This window comes from Oryza sativa, chromosome 4, assembly GCF_034140825.1.
Source record: "Oryza sativa Japonica Group chromosome 4, ASM3414082v1".
Lineage (NCBI taxonomy): Eukaryota > Viridiplantae > Streptophyta > Magnoliopsida > Poales > Poaceae > Oryza > Oryza sativa.
The window spans coordinates 31,523,048-31,540,427 of NC_089038.1; the positions used below are offsets into that span (position 1 = coordinate 31,523,048).

The following is a 17,380-nucleotide window of genomic DNA, read 5'->3' on the forward strand; positions in this document are numbered from 1 at the left end:
TGTGGTATCCCTTGAACTATAAAAGGAGGACCTCGCCCACCGAGAAATGGGACGACTCTCAATAGCTTGAGCCCTAAAGGAAGAACAGTTAGGTTTCCCCAGGAGCTCAAGACCTCTTGCAAGAACTCATCATAATCCCACGCATAGGAGTAGGGTGTTCCGCTTCCCAGCGGCCCGTACCTGTATGATCCCTTGTCTTCCACACAGACTCGTGAGCGATCTAGTAGTTAGACCACAAGCGGAAGTGCGCTCTTGAACATCGCGCCATATCCCCTGGCCGAACTCACAAAGGGGGGTCTCACGACCACCCGCTAGAGAGGATAACTCCTCGACAGATTTGTAATACTTTAAAAATAAAAATTATTTGTGAAAATATTTTAATAAATGAAATTAAAAATAAAAAACTAGATGAAAACGAAGCGGATATGGACGGATAATGCTCATACCATATTCGTTTTCATATTCTTTACCGGATACAAAAACGAATACGAAAAATAATACGGATTATCTCGAATATGAATAACAATCGAATATGATCAGACACGGATATGGAAACAAATTTTTCTCGGAACATGAAAACCAAGTCAAGTTCTAATAGAAACAAATATCAACATATATATTAGCTCATTTTATATAAAATGAATTATAATTTATAAATATCTTTTTAAAATTTAAATAATAGTATGGACTAGTGATAAGAGATAAACTACTATTAAAATCTATAAAGGTATATTGAAGGTCATAGAGTTAGAAAGAAATGAGCTATGTCTCATGGCTTCTGCAGATATCCAAGGGACATTTAACTTCTTGCCACTTTTAAGATGTGTCAATTAATTATTTGCCACTCGTTGTCTATGACATGTGGGTCCAGTGGCAAATAATTTAGCACCACTCGTAAGAGTGGCAAATAGTTAATTATTCCTATCCCGAATAGAACTGATCACCGGATATCCGAATTATTGTCCATATTCGACGAAAACCCCGATACCATATCCATATTTGTATCCGAATCCGAGCTATCCGATCCAAAATGTATCCGTATCCGTTTTTGTTCGGAGCGGACGGAAACTATCCGCTCCATTTTTATCCCTACCCCATGCGTTGCTGCAGAAGTTTTGTACGATATTAGTAGAAACAATATGTATGATAGTTGCACTTTGTATAGTTTTCATTTCTGATCGACTATTGAGAAAAAGCTAAAAACAATAAGATAATGTGGTATATAATAATTTAAATCATATATGGATTGATCGTTAAAAGATAAAATTAAGGTGATCTTGCTCTATCAGAAAAGAAAAGGAAATAATAACCATCCAAACACGAAACGGAAGTGATATGATTTTATAACAGAATAGAAAGATAAAGATGATAAATATAATTAAGATGATGTGATCTATAACCAGATTAGAGAGAAATAGCATTAAGAAGAAGGAGGGGAGGTGGGGTAACGACGCCGCCCGGCACCGCGCTCACGGGCGCCGTCGCCGTCCTCGACAGCGGCGGGGGGCGAGCACGAGGTACTCGAGGCGAGACCACGCGAGAAGCCCCACTCGGTGCCCCGGGAAATGGCTGCAAGCAAGCAAGCAAAAGCATCACCAACCCAGGCGACGACCGGCGGCGAGCCGGAGACCACAAGCGCCCCCGCGCTAAGCACGCCAAACTCGTGCGGGGAATTCTGATGAGCAGTCACAAATTCTGATAAGAACGTGGAGAGCGCGAACAGGTGACTGCTCAGGATTTGTTCTGATATGTCAAAAGGAGATGCTCTTATCATCAAACAGTGCCTTGAGGTATAATGAACTCCTATAATAATTGTTCCCTTCTAAAAAAAACACTCCTATAATTGTATGTAGATCATTTTGTTTTTGACATGTGACAGGTTATATTGGATAAAAGAGTTAACGGTGGTTCAAAGTACCACATACCCTCCGTACTCGTAAAGGAAGTCGTTTAGGACAATGTTTAAGTCAAACCTTGGAAATATAAATCATGAATAACTTTTAAGTTGTTGAGTTTGAAAATGTAAAAATTATATGAATAGATTTGTCTTAAAAAATACTTTTATAAAAGTATACATATATCACTTTTCAATAAATATTTTTATAGAAACAAGAAGTCAAAGTTGTGTTTTGGAGACCGTGTCGCTATCCTAAACGACTTCCTTTATGAGTATGGAGGGAGTAGGTAAGATCATCTGGTCTAAAATGAAAAGATTGGTTAAAAGATGTTAGATTAATGGGCTAAGCCTAATTAAATCCTAATAAATTTCATTGCCCACATTAAGTGTTATGGGTAATAATACCACCTTGAAAATATAAGTGAAGAGGTCTCAATTTAAAAACGGAGCTAGTAGAGAGTCTCTGTTGATTGGTTGACTCTCTCTCCCGTTTTGTAACGGATGGTAGAATTGATTCTGTATTGACGAGCGCGTCAAAATTAAACACTGAGAATTGCTTCCGTATTAACGAGCGCGTCAAAATTTAATACCTTCAGATATTAGGTATCTCGAGGTGTCAAAATTTTTTAGTATAAAATTTATGTCCCTCAAGATATTTTCTTAAGTACCATAAAATTTCTTGATATATGCATTTTTACAGAACTACAAATTAATGCTAGAAAATGTAATATCTTTCAGTATCTTTTTTATAACAGTAGAAACTCTGATTTTCTTTCATCCTTTAGGCTAAAAAGACGATTGAAAAAATTATTAAGCCAGAGAAGTAGTAACTGTACGATGATTTTTCTATGTGAGATACCATACTGATGTCTTCGCGGTAGTAATACAGCATGACATCTCCTAGCATCTAAAAAAAGTATGTGAAATGGACATTCTTCTAGTAGCCCCCAGATCTTGTAGACAACCCCGTACTGTACGAAACAGAGGTTTTTCTCCTGTACATGTGTCCCATGCCAACAACAGGAAACTTGTCGAATCCTAGGCTTTCCTCTGTTGCTTGGTTGCATTGCATGCTTCTATAAATAAACTGCATCACCACCTTTGTCCATCACACACAGCTTCGGCTGAATCACTAACGAGGCCATTATCATCATCCATGGCGTTGGAAGCCAGGGCCGTGCAGATATCTATCCCAACCGATGCTTGCTGCTTCTCCGGCGGCAAGTCCTCCCACAGAATGTCACCGGCGACCCAGTTGGTCAGAGCCCCGCAGCATGCCGTCGCTACAGGTACAGATGATTGTTTACAGAGATAAATTCAGTCTAACATATTACAAAGTTGTTAAAAGATGTAGTAGCTTAAAACAAGTTATATTTAAGTAATGCTGATGTAGAAAGTTTCTGAAAAAAAATCGTACTTATGGAAGAGTGCCACAAATAATCCGTACATAATCCTTCAGCCGTATAGCAACTCGTTTCACTATTATTGGTGAACGATGACACCTATCTTGTTCTTATTATACTCCCTCCGTTTCAAAATGTTTGACATCGTTGACTTTTTAACACATGTTTCACTGTTCGTTTTATTAAAAAAAATTGTGAAATATATAAAACTATATGTGTACATAAAAGTATATTTAACAATGAATCAAATGATATGAAAAGAATAAATAATTACTTAAATTTTTTAAATAAGATGAATGGTCAAACACGTATTTAAAAAGTCAACGGTGTCAAACATTTTAAAAGGGAGGGAGTAATTCCTCTTTATTTATTTTTCTTTCTACCAACAGCATACGCTGAGAAGAGTTTGGAGGCAGGAGGAAATGCAGCAAGCTTGCCAAACAACATGGTATGAGTTTCCCTGGTGATCTTTTGATCTCTTATTTTCTTCCCCTGTTATGTCTGAAACTCTGAATATGACAAGATCAGGCTCATGTTTCAGTTAGAATTAGTGAACGTCGTCATGCACCAGAGGAAAGCAATAGAGGATACAATGAGGAAGAAGAAGAAGCAGCAGCTTCACAAATTCGAGATGTTGCCGTCTCCCTACGACACGGCATGGGTGGCCATGGTGCCTCTGCCCGGATCATCATCTCAGCTTCCATGCTTCCCACAATGCGTTGAGTGGATACTACAGAACCAGCAGAGCAATGGTTCTTGGGACCTCAACCAGCTGGACTCAATCACCAAGGATGCTCTCTTGTCCACACTGGCTTGTGTTCTTGCACTCAGGAGAGGTAACAACCATATATATGCAATTTTTTATATATCTTTTTTTTAAGATAATGGAAATCATCTTGGTCTTTCCTTCAAAGAAGCTATAGCCGACTACTGCAAAGTTTGCAGATTGAACGACTGCGAGTGACAATTCTTTTTATGCGCGTACCTTTTTTTTAAGATAAAGTTGTGTATTTTTACCTGCAAGTTCTTTTGTTTAGTACTCCCTCCATCCTAAAATATAAACATTTTTAGCATAGTGCCAAGTTAACTATTTTTAACTTTAACCATTAATAGCAAAAAAAAATCAATCATGTAAAATTGATGTTATTAAATTTATCATTAATCAAAATATTATAATATGTAACTCTTTTTATTTAAAACATTTTATTTTTATAGATATTGTTAGTCAAAGTAGTATCTCGAAGACTGTGTCGAAGTCCAAAAAATGTTTATATTTTGGGATGGAGAGAGTATCTTAATTTGGTTGTTATGATCAAGTTTTGGAAATGTTTGACAAAAGGTGGTGATGATAACAGGACTGCTTTTTATTGGAAGGAATTTCTCCATTGCTATGGATGAGCAGCTGGCTGCTCCTATTGGATTCAATATAACTTTTCCTGGTATGCTTAGCTCTGTAATTGAGATGGGTTTGGAGGTTCCTATTGGACAAACCGACGTCGAAAGAGTACTTCATCTCCAGGAAACGGAATTGAAAAGGTCCACAAAATTATATTTTATTTTGTCATTTTGGATTTTGGTGCACATATTGTAGCACTTTTCTTGTTGTAGGCTGTTTCCTTTTCCAGTAATCATAATATTTAGGGAAGTGGGCCATATTACCATTATTGTCTATTTGTGACTATGATGAGTTTGGAATTTCTTATATCTGACAAAACGATATCCACGGGATACTTCATCTCCGAGAAATAAATGCCACAACAATTTGTGTTTTATTTTGGCATTTCTTTCTTTTTCCTGAATGAGATTGGCAATTTTTATCCTCATGATCTAAACTAAATACAGTAGTCTTCTTCTTGTAAATAGTCCCCTTTCATAACCATAATTGTTAGTAAAATGGGCCACCTTATTTCACCAAACTAGTCTAGAAATTCCAAACTTTGAAATTTTTAATAGCATCTCTAAGTAACTGACTGAAATTCCTATTTTGATTTAAAGAGAATATGAGGAGAACTATCGTGGGAGAAACACATATATGGCATATGTGTCAGAAGGATTAGGGAATGCCCAAGACTGGAATGAAGTTATGAATTTCCAGAGGAAGAACGGATCATTGTTCAACTCCCTTTCCATAACAGCTGCGGTGTTAGTCCATAATTATGATGCTAAAGCTCACCGATACTTAAATTTGCTTCTGAACAAATTTGGCACTGCAGGTTGGTTTTAACACTTCTCCATTCCAAGTTGCCAAGAATTTCTTCCTAAAGTGCATACTATTAGTAACTAATGCCATTTTTTTTATTTTTTCATTTATGTTTGAAACCGAGTGCAGTGTATACGAAAAATATACATCGCCAACTTTCCATGCTTGATGCGCTTGAAAATATGGGAATATCTCGGCATTTTGATGGTGAGATCAAGAGTATACTGGACATGACATACAGGTATCAGCCCAAGTAACCTTGAGTAAGGATCAGTTGTCTGCTTTTTTTTTTCTTAGCTCATGCAATTGACAACAGCCAGTTTGCAGTTGTTGGTTACAGAGAGATGAGGAAGTTATGCTGGACATCACAACATGTGCAATGGCATTTCGTATTCTTCGGATGAATGGATATGATGTTTCTTCTGGTATTTTTCTAATTCTGGATTTTTTTCCTCGTTAACCGTGTTTAATCTTAGGTTATCTTCGATCGTTTTGACACAATTATTTTACTCTATTTTAATTATTATTATTATTTTACTCTAGTTGACACAATGATCCATATGAAAATTTTGGTGCAGATGACCTGTGTCATATCGCTGAAGTTTCTGATTTCCATAGTTCGCATCAAGGATATTTGAGTGACACAAGAACATTACTAGAACTATACAAGGCTTCAGAAGTCAGTGTTGCAGATAATGAGTTTATTCTAGATAGAATAGGCTCTTGGTCAGGTCGGTTACTGAAGGAACAGCTTAGCTCTGGTGCGTTGCAAAGAACTTCATCAATATTTGAAGAGGTAGTTTCAAGAACATAAATACTCCTTTGATATTGTGTGATTGTGTCTACAAGAGCTAAGTTCTTCTTACATGTTTTTGATACCATGATTTTGTATTTGAAGGTGGAACATGCTCTTGACTGTCCGTTCTACGCAACATTGGATCGTCTAGTCCATAAAAGGAACATCGAACATTTTGCCGCGATGAGCTATATATCATATGCTCAAAACAACATACCTGTAAGCTTCCTGTTTCACAAAAAGGTAATCTAGTGTACTTTAGTACAACATTCTTAAATGTATTGCTGAAACAGGCCTTGTCAAACCGCTCAAGATCTTGTAGCTTTGGGTGCCAGAAATTTCAGTACTACTCAATCTATTTACCAGGATGAACTTGAGCGTATAGACAGGTAAATATGACAGTTACTCTCTCTTTTCATGTACAATTGTACAAACCAGTAACATTCAGCTTATTTCTGCAAATTTCAAATTTTGATGCAACAGTTGGGTGAAAGAGAACAGACTTCATGAGCTGAAGTTTGCACGGCAGAAATCTGCTTATTTCTATCTCTCTGCTGCTGGAACGGTTTTTGATCCAGAAATGTCTGATGCTCGCATTTGGTGGGCTATAAACGGGGTGCTTACAACTGTCGTCGACGATTTCTTTGACGTTGGAGGATCAAGAGAAGAATTGGAAAACCTCATTTCACTAGTAGAGATGTACAATCCTTTACATCCATGATTTTAGCTTACTTTTTAAATACCATTTTCTTAGGCTTAATTCAATTTTTGCCCATTTTGCCAATGGTTGTCACAGGTGGGATGAGCATCACAAAGAGGAGCTCTACTCTGAACAAGTAGAGATTGTATTTTTTGCCATCTTCAATTCAGTTAATCAGCTTGGAGCAAAGGTTTCTGCTGTACAAGGCCGTGATGTGACCAAACACCTAATAGAAATAGTAAGTTTTTGTCTGCAATTTCTTTTGCCAAAATCTTCAGTTTGTAGTATTTATGACAAGGTAAACTATCACCAAACAGCTACTCCTTTGCTGAAAAGAAAATTTCAGTTTTGGGTGTTAGAGCAATTCAAATTTCTTCTGCAGTGGCTAGATTTGCTTAGGTCCATGATGACCGAGGTAGAATGGAGGATCAGCAACTACGTGCCTACACCAGAGGAGTACATGGAAAATGCGGCCATGACATTTGCATTGGGCCCAATTGTGCTCCCAGCTTTGTATCTTGTCGGACCAAAGATCCCTGAATCTGTCGTCAGAGATTCAGAGTACAACGAGTTGTTCAGACTGATGAGCACATGTGGTCGTCTCCTGAATGATGTTCAGACATACGAGGTATATGCAACGATCTGCCATTACTCCCAACACAAAAAGATCAACAACATACATAAGCAACCATTTAACTATATGATTATGACCCAGTATTTACGACTGTTTGGGAAGCTTTTAGCTGTTATGGCTTCTTTTAGAATCTCTCCAGCTCCCTAAACATTCCAAATAAAATCGATAAAATAAACTACTCTATTCGTTTCAAATTATAAGATGTCTTAGACTTTGGTCAATGTCAAACTGCTTCAAGTTTAACTAAGTTTATAGACAAATATAGTAATATTTATATTACCAAATTAGTTTTATTAAATTAATAATTATATATATATATATATATATATATATATATATATATATATATATATATATATATATATATATATAAAATAAATTTATCTTGGTAAAAAATATACCTATTTTTTATAAACTTAGTCAAACTTAAAATAGTTTAACTTTAGCCAAAGTCAAAACATCTTATAAATGTTTATCAGAATCTTAAGCTCCTACAAACATAAAGCTTACTAATTGGTACTCACAATTGATCTTGTTCTAATTGGCACTCACAATTGATCTTGTTCTTTCGCTGCTGATGCAGAGGGAGGATGGCGAGGGCAAGGTGAACAGTGTGTCGCTGCTTGTCATTCAGAGCGGCGGTTCAGTGTCCATCGAAGAGGCTAGAAGAGAGATCATGAAGCCGATCGAGAGATGCAGGAGAGAGCTGCTGGGGCTGGTGCTCAGGAGAGGCAGCGCCGTCCCCGGGCCGTGCAAGGAGCTGTTCTGGAAGATGTGCAAGGTCTGCTATTTCTTCTACTCCCGTGGCGACGGCTTCAGCTCGCCGACGGCGAAGTCCGCCGCCGTGGACGCGGTGATCCGCGACCCACTCGATCTCGCCGCCGTCGTCGCAAGCCAAGAACCCATATATATCATTCCTGCTTCGTGACTCGTGAGGAAATTGAACTAGAGATGTGATCGTGGATGAAGAAACTGTGAACGTGTTGGAGATTGAACACGGGACCTTAGGGTTGAAACCACGTACCCCTTTCTACTGCACTATCAAGTGCATCTCCTGCTCTTTCTTTTATGAGATAACGGAAATATTTTAAGTCTCCGTACGCATGTAGTCATTAGTTAGTTAATTCTGTTTGGACGCCTAGTGCCCGCAGCGTGAGGATAAGCTCGCAGCGTGCGGATCGTGGGGATGGAAGCGGATCAAACCGCGGCGTGGGTGATCAAACCGGGGAAACGCTTTCTATCTTGCGTGTTCCAGCATGTTCCACTTCGCACAACTATAAATGGAGAGGAGAAAACCCCGAAAGGTTTGCATCACAAATCCTCTCGTGTTCTCATTGTTCTTCCTCTTGAGTTGAGTGTCCGTGTTCTAGCTCAGGTTCTCACCGATCATTTGTCCAGGGAAACCTGACAAATGGTACCAAAGTGGGATTCAAGGCTTGGACTCGATAACATGTACTTGAGAGCGTGTTAATGCCTCATGGGTACACATACTCGCCATGCTAGCGGTCCTCGTCACCGATCGGGCGTTCTCCTAGAGGCTCCGGCAGCCGCCCCTCGGGTAACAGCTAGAGTGCCCATAGGCAGATGGGCTAGCTATACACCACGTGGTCAAGGAGGCGAGAGGCTCTCCAATTATCTGTTACTAGCAAAGTCGGACTACAATGATGTCTTTGTTGATGAAGATCAAGCTACAAAGCGTGTTGCATGTAGGGTATCATCGAGTTGGGCCGCATCGAGCTCCACGAGATGTGATGGCGTCGGATGCCATCTACAGCGTCGTCCCACCAAAGATGATCTCAACGCTGACACCAGGGTCGCCAACATCGAGATCATCTCAGGGTGGGACGGCGCTGCAGAACTTCCAACACTATCCTATCATTGTGGAGCTTAACACCACCCTACTTGATAGAACCCATAGGCAGCGACGCTTTGCAGCTTAATCATCATCAACAAACCAATTGTTGTAGTTCAACTTCTTTAGTAGCGGGTAATTGGTTGAGGCTCCAACCTCCTTGACCACTCGGTGTATGACCAGCCTGATTTTTGCCCGAGGCACGGCCGCCACAGCCTCTAGGAGTGCACCTGGTGGTGATAAAGACCGTCGGCATGGAAACTGCGTGTGCACACAAGCCATGAATACGCTCTCTAGTGCAGGATATCAAGTCCAAGCCTTGAACCTCGCTTTAATACCAATTATTAGGTTTCCCTAGACAAACCCATTAGAACGTGTATAATCAATATGAAGAACAAAAGGAACACGATAGGATTTATAGTGTAGTCATGCTATTTTGGGTTTTTTTTTCTTCTATTATTGTGCAAAGTGAAACATGCAGAACAAAAAGTGCAAGCACTTCCCACTTTATGGTTTGATCACGTCCATCCTCACGATTTACACAATGCGTTTATGTCCCCATGCCGTTTAATATGAATTTTATATCTAATGAATATGAATTTTAACATGAGGTCCAACCTTTTGAAAAAAAATCTACCGTGTCTATCTCTTCTTTTCTTGATTTCTTGTATTTTTTTTGTGCTCCATACGAATTGCTATTCATGTAGTTTTTTTTTCTGTATTTTCTCAATCTAAAAGATTTGGAGTACTAGGGCACTTTCTTTTACGAAACACGATACATACTCAGATGCGGATGCCTGTATACATGTGCACACTCATCATTATTAACACACACCCGATCCTGTTAACCCTTACGAGTACACACGAAGAACTAAACTAACATATTCAATCATATATAGGTCCTATTTGGTATATCTTTGGATCCAAGATTTCTTGGAACTGAGTTTTCCTAGTTCTACAAATCCATGAATGTGAGTTCACGATTATGTTGATAAATATTTGGATGAATCATTTTGTTCATGTTTTAGATAAAATTTACAGTACATTCTTAAATCACTACAGTTTAACATAGAAAGTTCAAATCCAGAAAGTTCAAATCCATCGTAGATCTGGGATCTGAAGCCGTGCTAAACATGATCGTGTTGTTCATATTCCTATATTTTAAAAATCCTGGTTTGCCCAAGGAGGGCGCCAAGCCACCGATTTCACGGACGACGGATGACCATTGCTGCCGGCTCGATGAAGTCTGCTATGCTCCATCGTACTCCCTCCATTCCAAAAGAAACAAATCTAGGATTAGATGTGACACATTCTAATACAACAAATCTGGACAGATATATGCATATATGTACACATTCAGTACTATATTATTTTTTTATGAAACATAGGAAGTCTTATATTATTATTATATTATTACTCCGCAGTAGCAGGACAAACACCGGGAGGGGAGGATCTCCAGCAACCGACACCGTCGAATGTTCCATCCACATCGCCGCTCGCGCCACCCCACCCGCCCGTCCGTCCAAAAGTGCTTTGAGATTCGGAAAAAGTACACCCTTTCTTCTTTTCTTTTCCCCTCACGTGCGCGCGACACGAAGGCCACACCTCGGAGCCCCACACACGCACTCCCCTCGCCCTCGCCCTCGCCGGCGCGCCGCCCCTCTCCGGCCCTGCGCCGCCGTGGTCGCCCTAGACCCCCCTCCCCCCTCCGGCATCCACTGTCGGCGGGCGGCCGCGAAAAAGGTGCGTTTCCTATCGCTCGCCGTTTTGCCCGCCAATAGCAAGCGGAAGCTGGGGGAATCTGCGGTGGCTTTTTCGCCTCGTTGTGCCGTGTCATCTCCTCCTCCTCCTCCTGCCGATGATGATGCTGCTGCTGCCGAGTTCCTCCTCCTCCTGCTGCTGTCGCTGCCCCGGCGGGCAGTTCCACGGAGCTCCACCCCGCGTGATGGCGCCTCGTCGTGGGGTCACCAGAGGTACAGTATGCTCGATTACTCGCGTGTTCTTGGTGCCTCGTGTCTTTTTTTGTTATCAAAGGGATATCTGAAATTGCAGCCATGGTCGACACTGTTCAATTCTACAGAGAAATGTGTTTACTGTTTATTGTATTTTTATATCTTATCGATCTCTCTCACTGACATTCTTTTCTTTACCAATCAGTATATATTGAGAAGAGATTGGGAGTAGGAGGGGGAAATGCATCAAGCCTGCAAGACATGGTAGTAATAGTATGAACCAATGTGACAGTGTGCTGATTATTATTATTATTATTATTATATCTGAAACCTGATGCTCTGTGTCCCTGATTGAATTAATTATTGTGATGAAATGCAGCACAGGAAGGAGCTCCAGGCAAGGACAAGGGACCAGCTCCAGACATTGGAGTTATCTACGTCTTTGTACGACACGGCGTGGGTGGCCATGGTGCCACTGCGGGGTTCCCGTCAGCATCCGTGTTTCCCACAATGCGTGGAGTGGATATTACAAAACCAGCAGGATGATGGATCTTGGGGTACAAGAGGATTCGGCGTGGCGGTCACAAGAGATGTTCTGTCGTCTACGTTGGCGTGTGTTCTTGCACTCAAGAGATGGAATGTTGGGCAGGAGCACATCAGGAGAGGTACAAACGACTGTGCATTTACCTGTCGATGTTTGTTTTAATTGACTCTGTATGTATCTACACATTTAAGGCTTGGAATGTCTTAACGCTATGAAAATGGTACTGTCAGGACTAGATTTTATTGGAAGGAATTTCTCCATTGCCATGGATGAGCAGATTGCTGCTCCTGTTGGTTTCAACATCACTTTTCCTGGTATGCTTAGCCTTGCCATGGGGATGGATTTAGAATTCCCTGTCAGACAGACGGATGTTGATAGACTTCTTCACCTCCGGGAGATAGAACTGGAAAGGTCTGTTAATTCTAACACGAACATGGATATTGTATGTCATTAGTATTTGTATTACTGTTGTTACGAGTATGTAAAGTTAGTATGCAAGGGTTGATTGTGTGGATGAAGTTTTACCATCAGGCGTTCTAAAAATAACTGTCAGCTTAGTTTTATTCCCTAGTTCCCCCTGCATTCTTTTTGAAGGAAGGAATATAATGACCTTCTCCTCTCTTTTTTTCCAAGATCCTATATTTGGAGGAAATGATCAATCTCGGTTTTAATAGTGCCTATGAGTAACGCACTGAAAATCTGATATGATTAAATGCAGAGAGGCTGGAGACCATTCTTATGGAAGAAAGGCATATATGGCTTATGTCACAGAAGGATTAGGAAACCTGTTGGAGTGGGATGAGATTATGATGTTCCAGAGGAAGAATGGATCATTTTTCAACTGTCCTTCCACAACTGCTGCCACATTAGTCAACCACTATAACGATAAAGCCCTCCAGTACTTAAATTGTCTGGTTAGTAAATTTGGCAGTGCAGGTGAGTCTGCACGCATTTTCTTGTCAAGAACTTTCTACAGTGTAGACTGCTCCTAAATACATAGTAATACATTTGGTCCATTGCAGTACCAACAGTGTATCCACTAAACATATATTGTCAGCTTTCATGGGTGGATGCACTTGAAAAGATGGGAATTTCTCAGTATTTTGTCAGTGAGATAAAGAGCATCCTAGACACAACATACGTGTAATGACTTTGAGTAAGTATTTTATCTATCTTTAATAGTTCAAACTTAATTTTAGCTAGTTTGCAGTTCATGGTTAGAAAGAGATGAGGAAATTATGCTGGACATAACAACATGTGCAATGGCTTTTCGCCTGTTAAGGATGAATGGGTATCATGTTTCCTCAGGTGTGTTCTAAGGCTTGAAAGGAATATTTTTTTTGTTGGTTTCGAACTATATTCTACCTTTGGTTTTCATTTAACATGCTGAATTATTTTTTATTTAACATGCTAATTTAAATGCGGTGCAGTCGAGTTATCTCCTGTTGCTGAAGCTTCCAGTTTCCGTGAATCACTTCAAGGATATTTAAATGATAAGAAATCTCTAATCGAATTATACAAGGCTTCAAAAGTCAGTAAATCAGAAAATGAATCAATCTTAGATAGCATAGGCTCTTGGTCAGGTAGCTTATTGAAGGAAAGTGTGTGCTCTAATGGGGTGAAAAAAGCTCCAATCTTTGAAGAGGTGCTTGCATGAAGTTTTGAATTTCCATTTCATTCGGAAGTTCATTTTGTGTTTAAGTATATGCCTTTTGTGATTTCAGATGAAGTATGCTCTTAAGTTTCCCTTCTACACCACACTGGACCGTCTAGATCACAAGAGGAACATTGAACGTTTTGATGCAAAGGATTCCCAGATGTTAAAGACGGAATACTTGTAAGGTTTTCATTGAAAAGGTCTGCCAATCTGAGTAATATATATGTTAGGCACCAATTCCACTATGTTGTTTACTCAGGCTTCCTCATGCCAATCAAGATATTCTAGCTTTGGCTGTTGAAGATTTCAGTAGTTCTCAATCTATATACCAGGATGAACTTAATTATCTTGAGTGGTAGGTAATCCAGCCTGCTGTCAATCTGTCATGTTATGCTCCTTTATTGTACTACCTTGGATAAATTGCAAAATTTTGTTTGCGACAGTTGGGTGAAAGATGAAAAGCTCGATCAGCTGCCATTTGCACGCCAGAAGTTGACATATTGCTACCTTTCTGCTGCTGCTACCATATTCCCCCGTGAATTGTCTGAAGCCCGCATTGCATGGGCTAAAAATGGTGTACTGACAACTGTTGTTGATGACTTCTTTGATCTTGGGGGATCAAAAGAAGAACTAGAAAACCTCATTGCTTTAGTTGAGAAGTACGTACAATCCTAATTCATTCTATTCGATCTATTTGTCTGGTCTTTTGTAAGTGGCGCTGGTTATGCACAGCTAATTCATCTTCTCTGATTTGCAAATGGCTGTCTAGGTGGGATGGACATCAAGAGGAGTTCTACTCAGAACAAGTAAGAATAGTTTTTTCTGCTATTTATACTACAGTGAACCAGCTTGGAGCAAAGGCTTCTGCATTACAAGGCCGTGATGTTACAAAACACCTAACAGAAATAGTGAGTCCCATCTCATGGTTGATCTATTGATTCTGTGGTGAATATTGCTCTGTTGCATAGTGTTTAGTGATAAGCTCAAACTCATCTGCAGTGGTTATGTCTGATGAGGTCTATGATGACCGAAGCTGAATGGCAGAGGACAAAATATGTGCCGACAATGGAAGAATATATGGCAAATGCTGTTGTCTCATTTGCACTGGGACCTATTGTGCTCCCGACTCTGTATTTCGTAGGACCGAAGCTCCAAGAGGATGTCGTCAGGGATCATGAGTACAATGAATTATTTAGACTGATGAGCACTTGTGGGCGTCTCCTGAATGACAGCCAAGGCTTTGAGGTACCCGGATCCCTTTCTGTGACAAACCTCCTTGTATTCTCATATTTCTACAAGATTTAGCATGTAAATAAAATTTTCGGTTTTACTTGATGTTATATGATTGCAGCTATCTCATTCTCTGCCCACAAATTTGTTGACTAATCTGTATAAATGTGATACTAATTATGAACACTTTTATTTTTCTGTTGAAGGATTAGGACGTGGCTACAGTTCGACCCAACTACCCAAAGCTTGCAAACTTATTCTAACAAATAATTTCTCTATTGCTGCAGAGGGAGAGCCTGGAGGGAAAGCTGAACAGTGTCTCACTGCTTGTTCATCACAGTGGTGGTTCTATCTCCATAGACGAGGCTAAAATGAAAGCCCAGAAATCCATAGACACTTCCAGGAGGAACTTGTTAAGATTGGTCCTTGGAGAACAGGGTGCTGTTCCTAGGCCATGCAAGCAGCTGTTCTGGAAGATGTGCAAGATTGTTCACATGTTCTACTCTCGGACTGATGGGTTTAGCTCGCCGAAGGAAATGGTTAGTGCAGTGAATGCAGTCGTCAAGGAGCCACTTAAACTCAAAGTGAGTGATCCATATGGCTCTATTTTGTCGGGCAATTGAGTGCTTCTCCGTTCTGTTTTATCAGGGATATCAGCAACGAGCTTTATACAGGTTGATATTTCTTTTCTTTTTCTTTACGATAAGGGTTTAAATCCTAGTACCCACGATTATAGCTGCTGTGTGCTTTAAGTATAATAAATTTTACACTCTTACCATTTTTTTTTAATGTAAATGTTGGTATATATTGGTACCTGACATAATCAGAAGCACCAAATTATACACTCCTTTTGTCCCAGAATATAAAAATCGTCTAGATTTGTAGTACTAGAAAATGTCTCATCCAATAATTCTTAACTACCGTCAAATACATTTTTTTAAAAAAATAAAATTACTCTTTCTGATAATTTTGTGATCACGTGGCGTGCATGCTATTTCACAAATTTTCTTCTACGGTATTTTACAATTGAAAAGATTGCTTGCTACATTCAGCCCCATCTACGTGCTAATACCAATCTTGCACGAGATAATGATGTATGTGATGGTTGGCATGACTTTTTTCATTGTTTTTTTTAAAAGTACATTAATTTGGCAGTAGTTTGGACTCTAGACTGTAGACAGCCTTATTGCAACCTATAGACTATAGTTTTATAATGCATTGGCACATGCAAAACCGAGTACTCCCTCCGTAGTCGTAAAGGAAGTCGTTTATGACAGCGACACGGTCTCCAAAACACAACTTTGACTTCTTTTTTCTATAAAAATATTTATTGAAAAGTGATATATGTATATTTTTATGAAAGTATTTTTCAAGATAAATCTATTCATATAATTTTTATATTTTCAAACTCAACAACTTTCAACAACTTGAGAGTTATTCATGATTTATATTTCCAAGGTTTGACTTAAACATTGTACTAAACGACTTCTTTTATGAGTACGGAGAGAGTATATATTTCTCTATTGCTTTAAATGCGAAGTCCGCCACCATCGTACTTTCCCACACACAAAAAAACAGTCTTGAAAAACCACCTTACCCAATAGGTATACCCACGTTAAACTAAACCCCATAAATTCATTTATCTATGTTTCTTTATATCCCGCTGCAACACACGGATATATCACTATAGCATTAGTTAATAGAAGAAAAACTGAAGTGAGCTGAAACAAAACATCCTTGTCTACTCCACTATGTCCCTTTTTGTAATAAATAAAACGAAATGGCAGCGCGAATGCTGAACAAACGACGTCTTATGTGCGCCTGATGAGTGACATGCTATTTTTAGTAGTTTAGTATATATGATCACGCTATAAACGAGTAGTCCACATGCACAATGGACTGAATCTCACCGACGTGGATAAGACTTGATGTGTTTTGGAAAATACTCCATATAAAAGTAACATATGAATGCATTCCCTTAGTGGGAAGAATATAGTACTTATTATATTATTATTAGGAAAGGAAAAAAAAGCACTTTGATGTGCAACAAGCTAATTAAGTGCAAGTGTTAGGTGGTGTTTGGATCTTTGATGTGCAACAAGCTAATTAAGTGCAAGTGTTAGGTGGTGTTTGGATCTTTGATGTGCAACAAGCTAAGTAAGTGCAAGTGTTAGGTGGTGTTTGGATCTAGGGATTAAACTTTAGTGCTTGTAACAAAATGAGTAAAAAAGTTGATCAGATTTGAGGGGAAAAAAAAGAACATAATGAGATGTCCTCTTGTAACGGTCAACTAGAGACAACGGACAACGGACATAACTCACAGAACAACATACATTTTGTGTTTGCCAGTAGTAACTATAGAGAGGAGGATGTATCTCACTAGCTACCCAAAAAAAAACATCCCTGCCTGCACATCACATCACTGTTGGTTCGGTGTGAATCGGCAACGATACTCTATATATCATTGTTGGTTCACTTTAATTTACTGTTTAAACCAGAGTAAACAATATCGGCT

General features: G+C 39.4%; 2 protein-coding genes across 4 annotated transcripts; both read left to right on the plus strand.

Annotated features, from left to right (window-relative positions):
- Positions 1-3,671: 3,671 nt before the first annotated feature.
- LOC4336959 (ent-kaurene synthase-like 3) lies at positions 3,672-8,804 on the plus strand. Its single transcript, NM_001402423.1, is given in 13 exon segments — positions 3,672-4,136; positions 4,656-4,836; positions 5,296-5,513; positions 5,630-5,741; positions 5,828-5,925; positions 6,079-6,296; positions 6,399-6,485; positions 6,487-6,515; positions 6,590-6,685; positions 6,780-6,995; positions 7,093-7,234; positions 7,379-7,624; positions 8,214-8,804. Coding segments are annotated over 13 exon segments (2,292 nt in total). The 5' UTR covers positions 3,672-3,832; the 3' UTR covers positions 8,559-8,804.
- Positions 8,805-11,033: 2,229 nt separating this feature from the next.
- On the plus strand, positions 11,034-15,709 carry LOC4336960 (ent-kaur-16-ene synthase, chloroplastic-like). Of its 3 annotated transcripts, none has more exon segments than NM_001402425.1 (17): positions 11,079-11,365; positions 11,368-11,373; positions 11,376-11,393; positions 11,396-11,455; positions 11,640-11,707; positions 11,814-12,099; positions 12,209-12,389; positions 12,697-12,914; positions 13,001-13,121; positions 13,189-13,286; positions 13,409-13,623; positions 13,703-13,815; positions 13,895-13,990; positions 14,079-14,294; positions 14,405-14,543; positions 14,635-14,880; positions 15,153-15,709. In NM_001402425.1, coding segments are annotated over 17 exon segments (2,442 nt in total). In that variant the 5' UTR covers positions 11,079-11,340; the 3' UTR covers positions 15,489-15,709.
- The last annotated feature ends 1,671 nt before the right edge of the window (positions 15,710-17,380 follow it).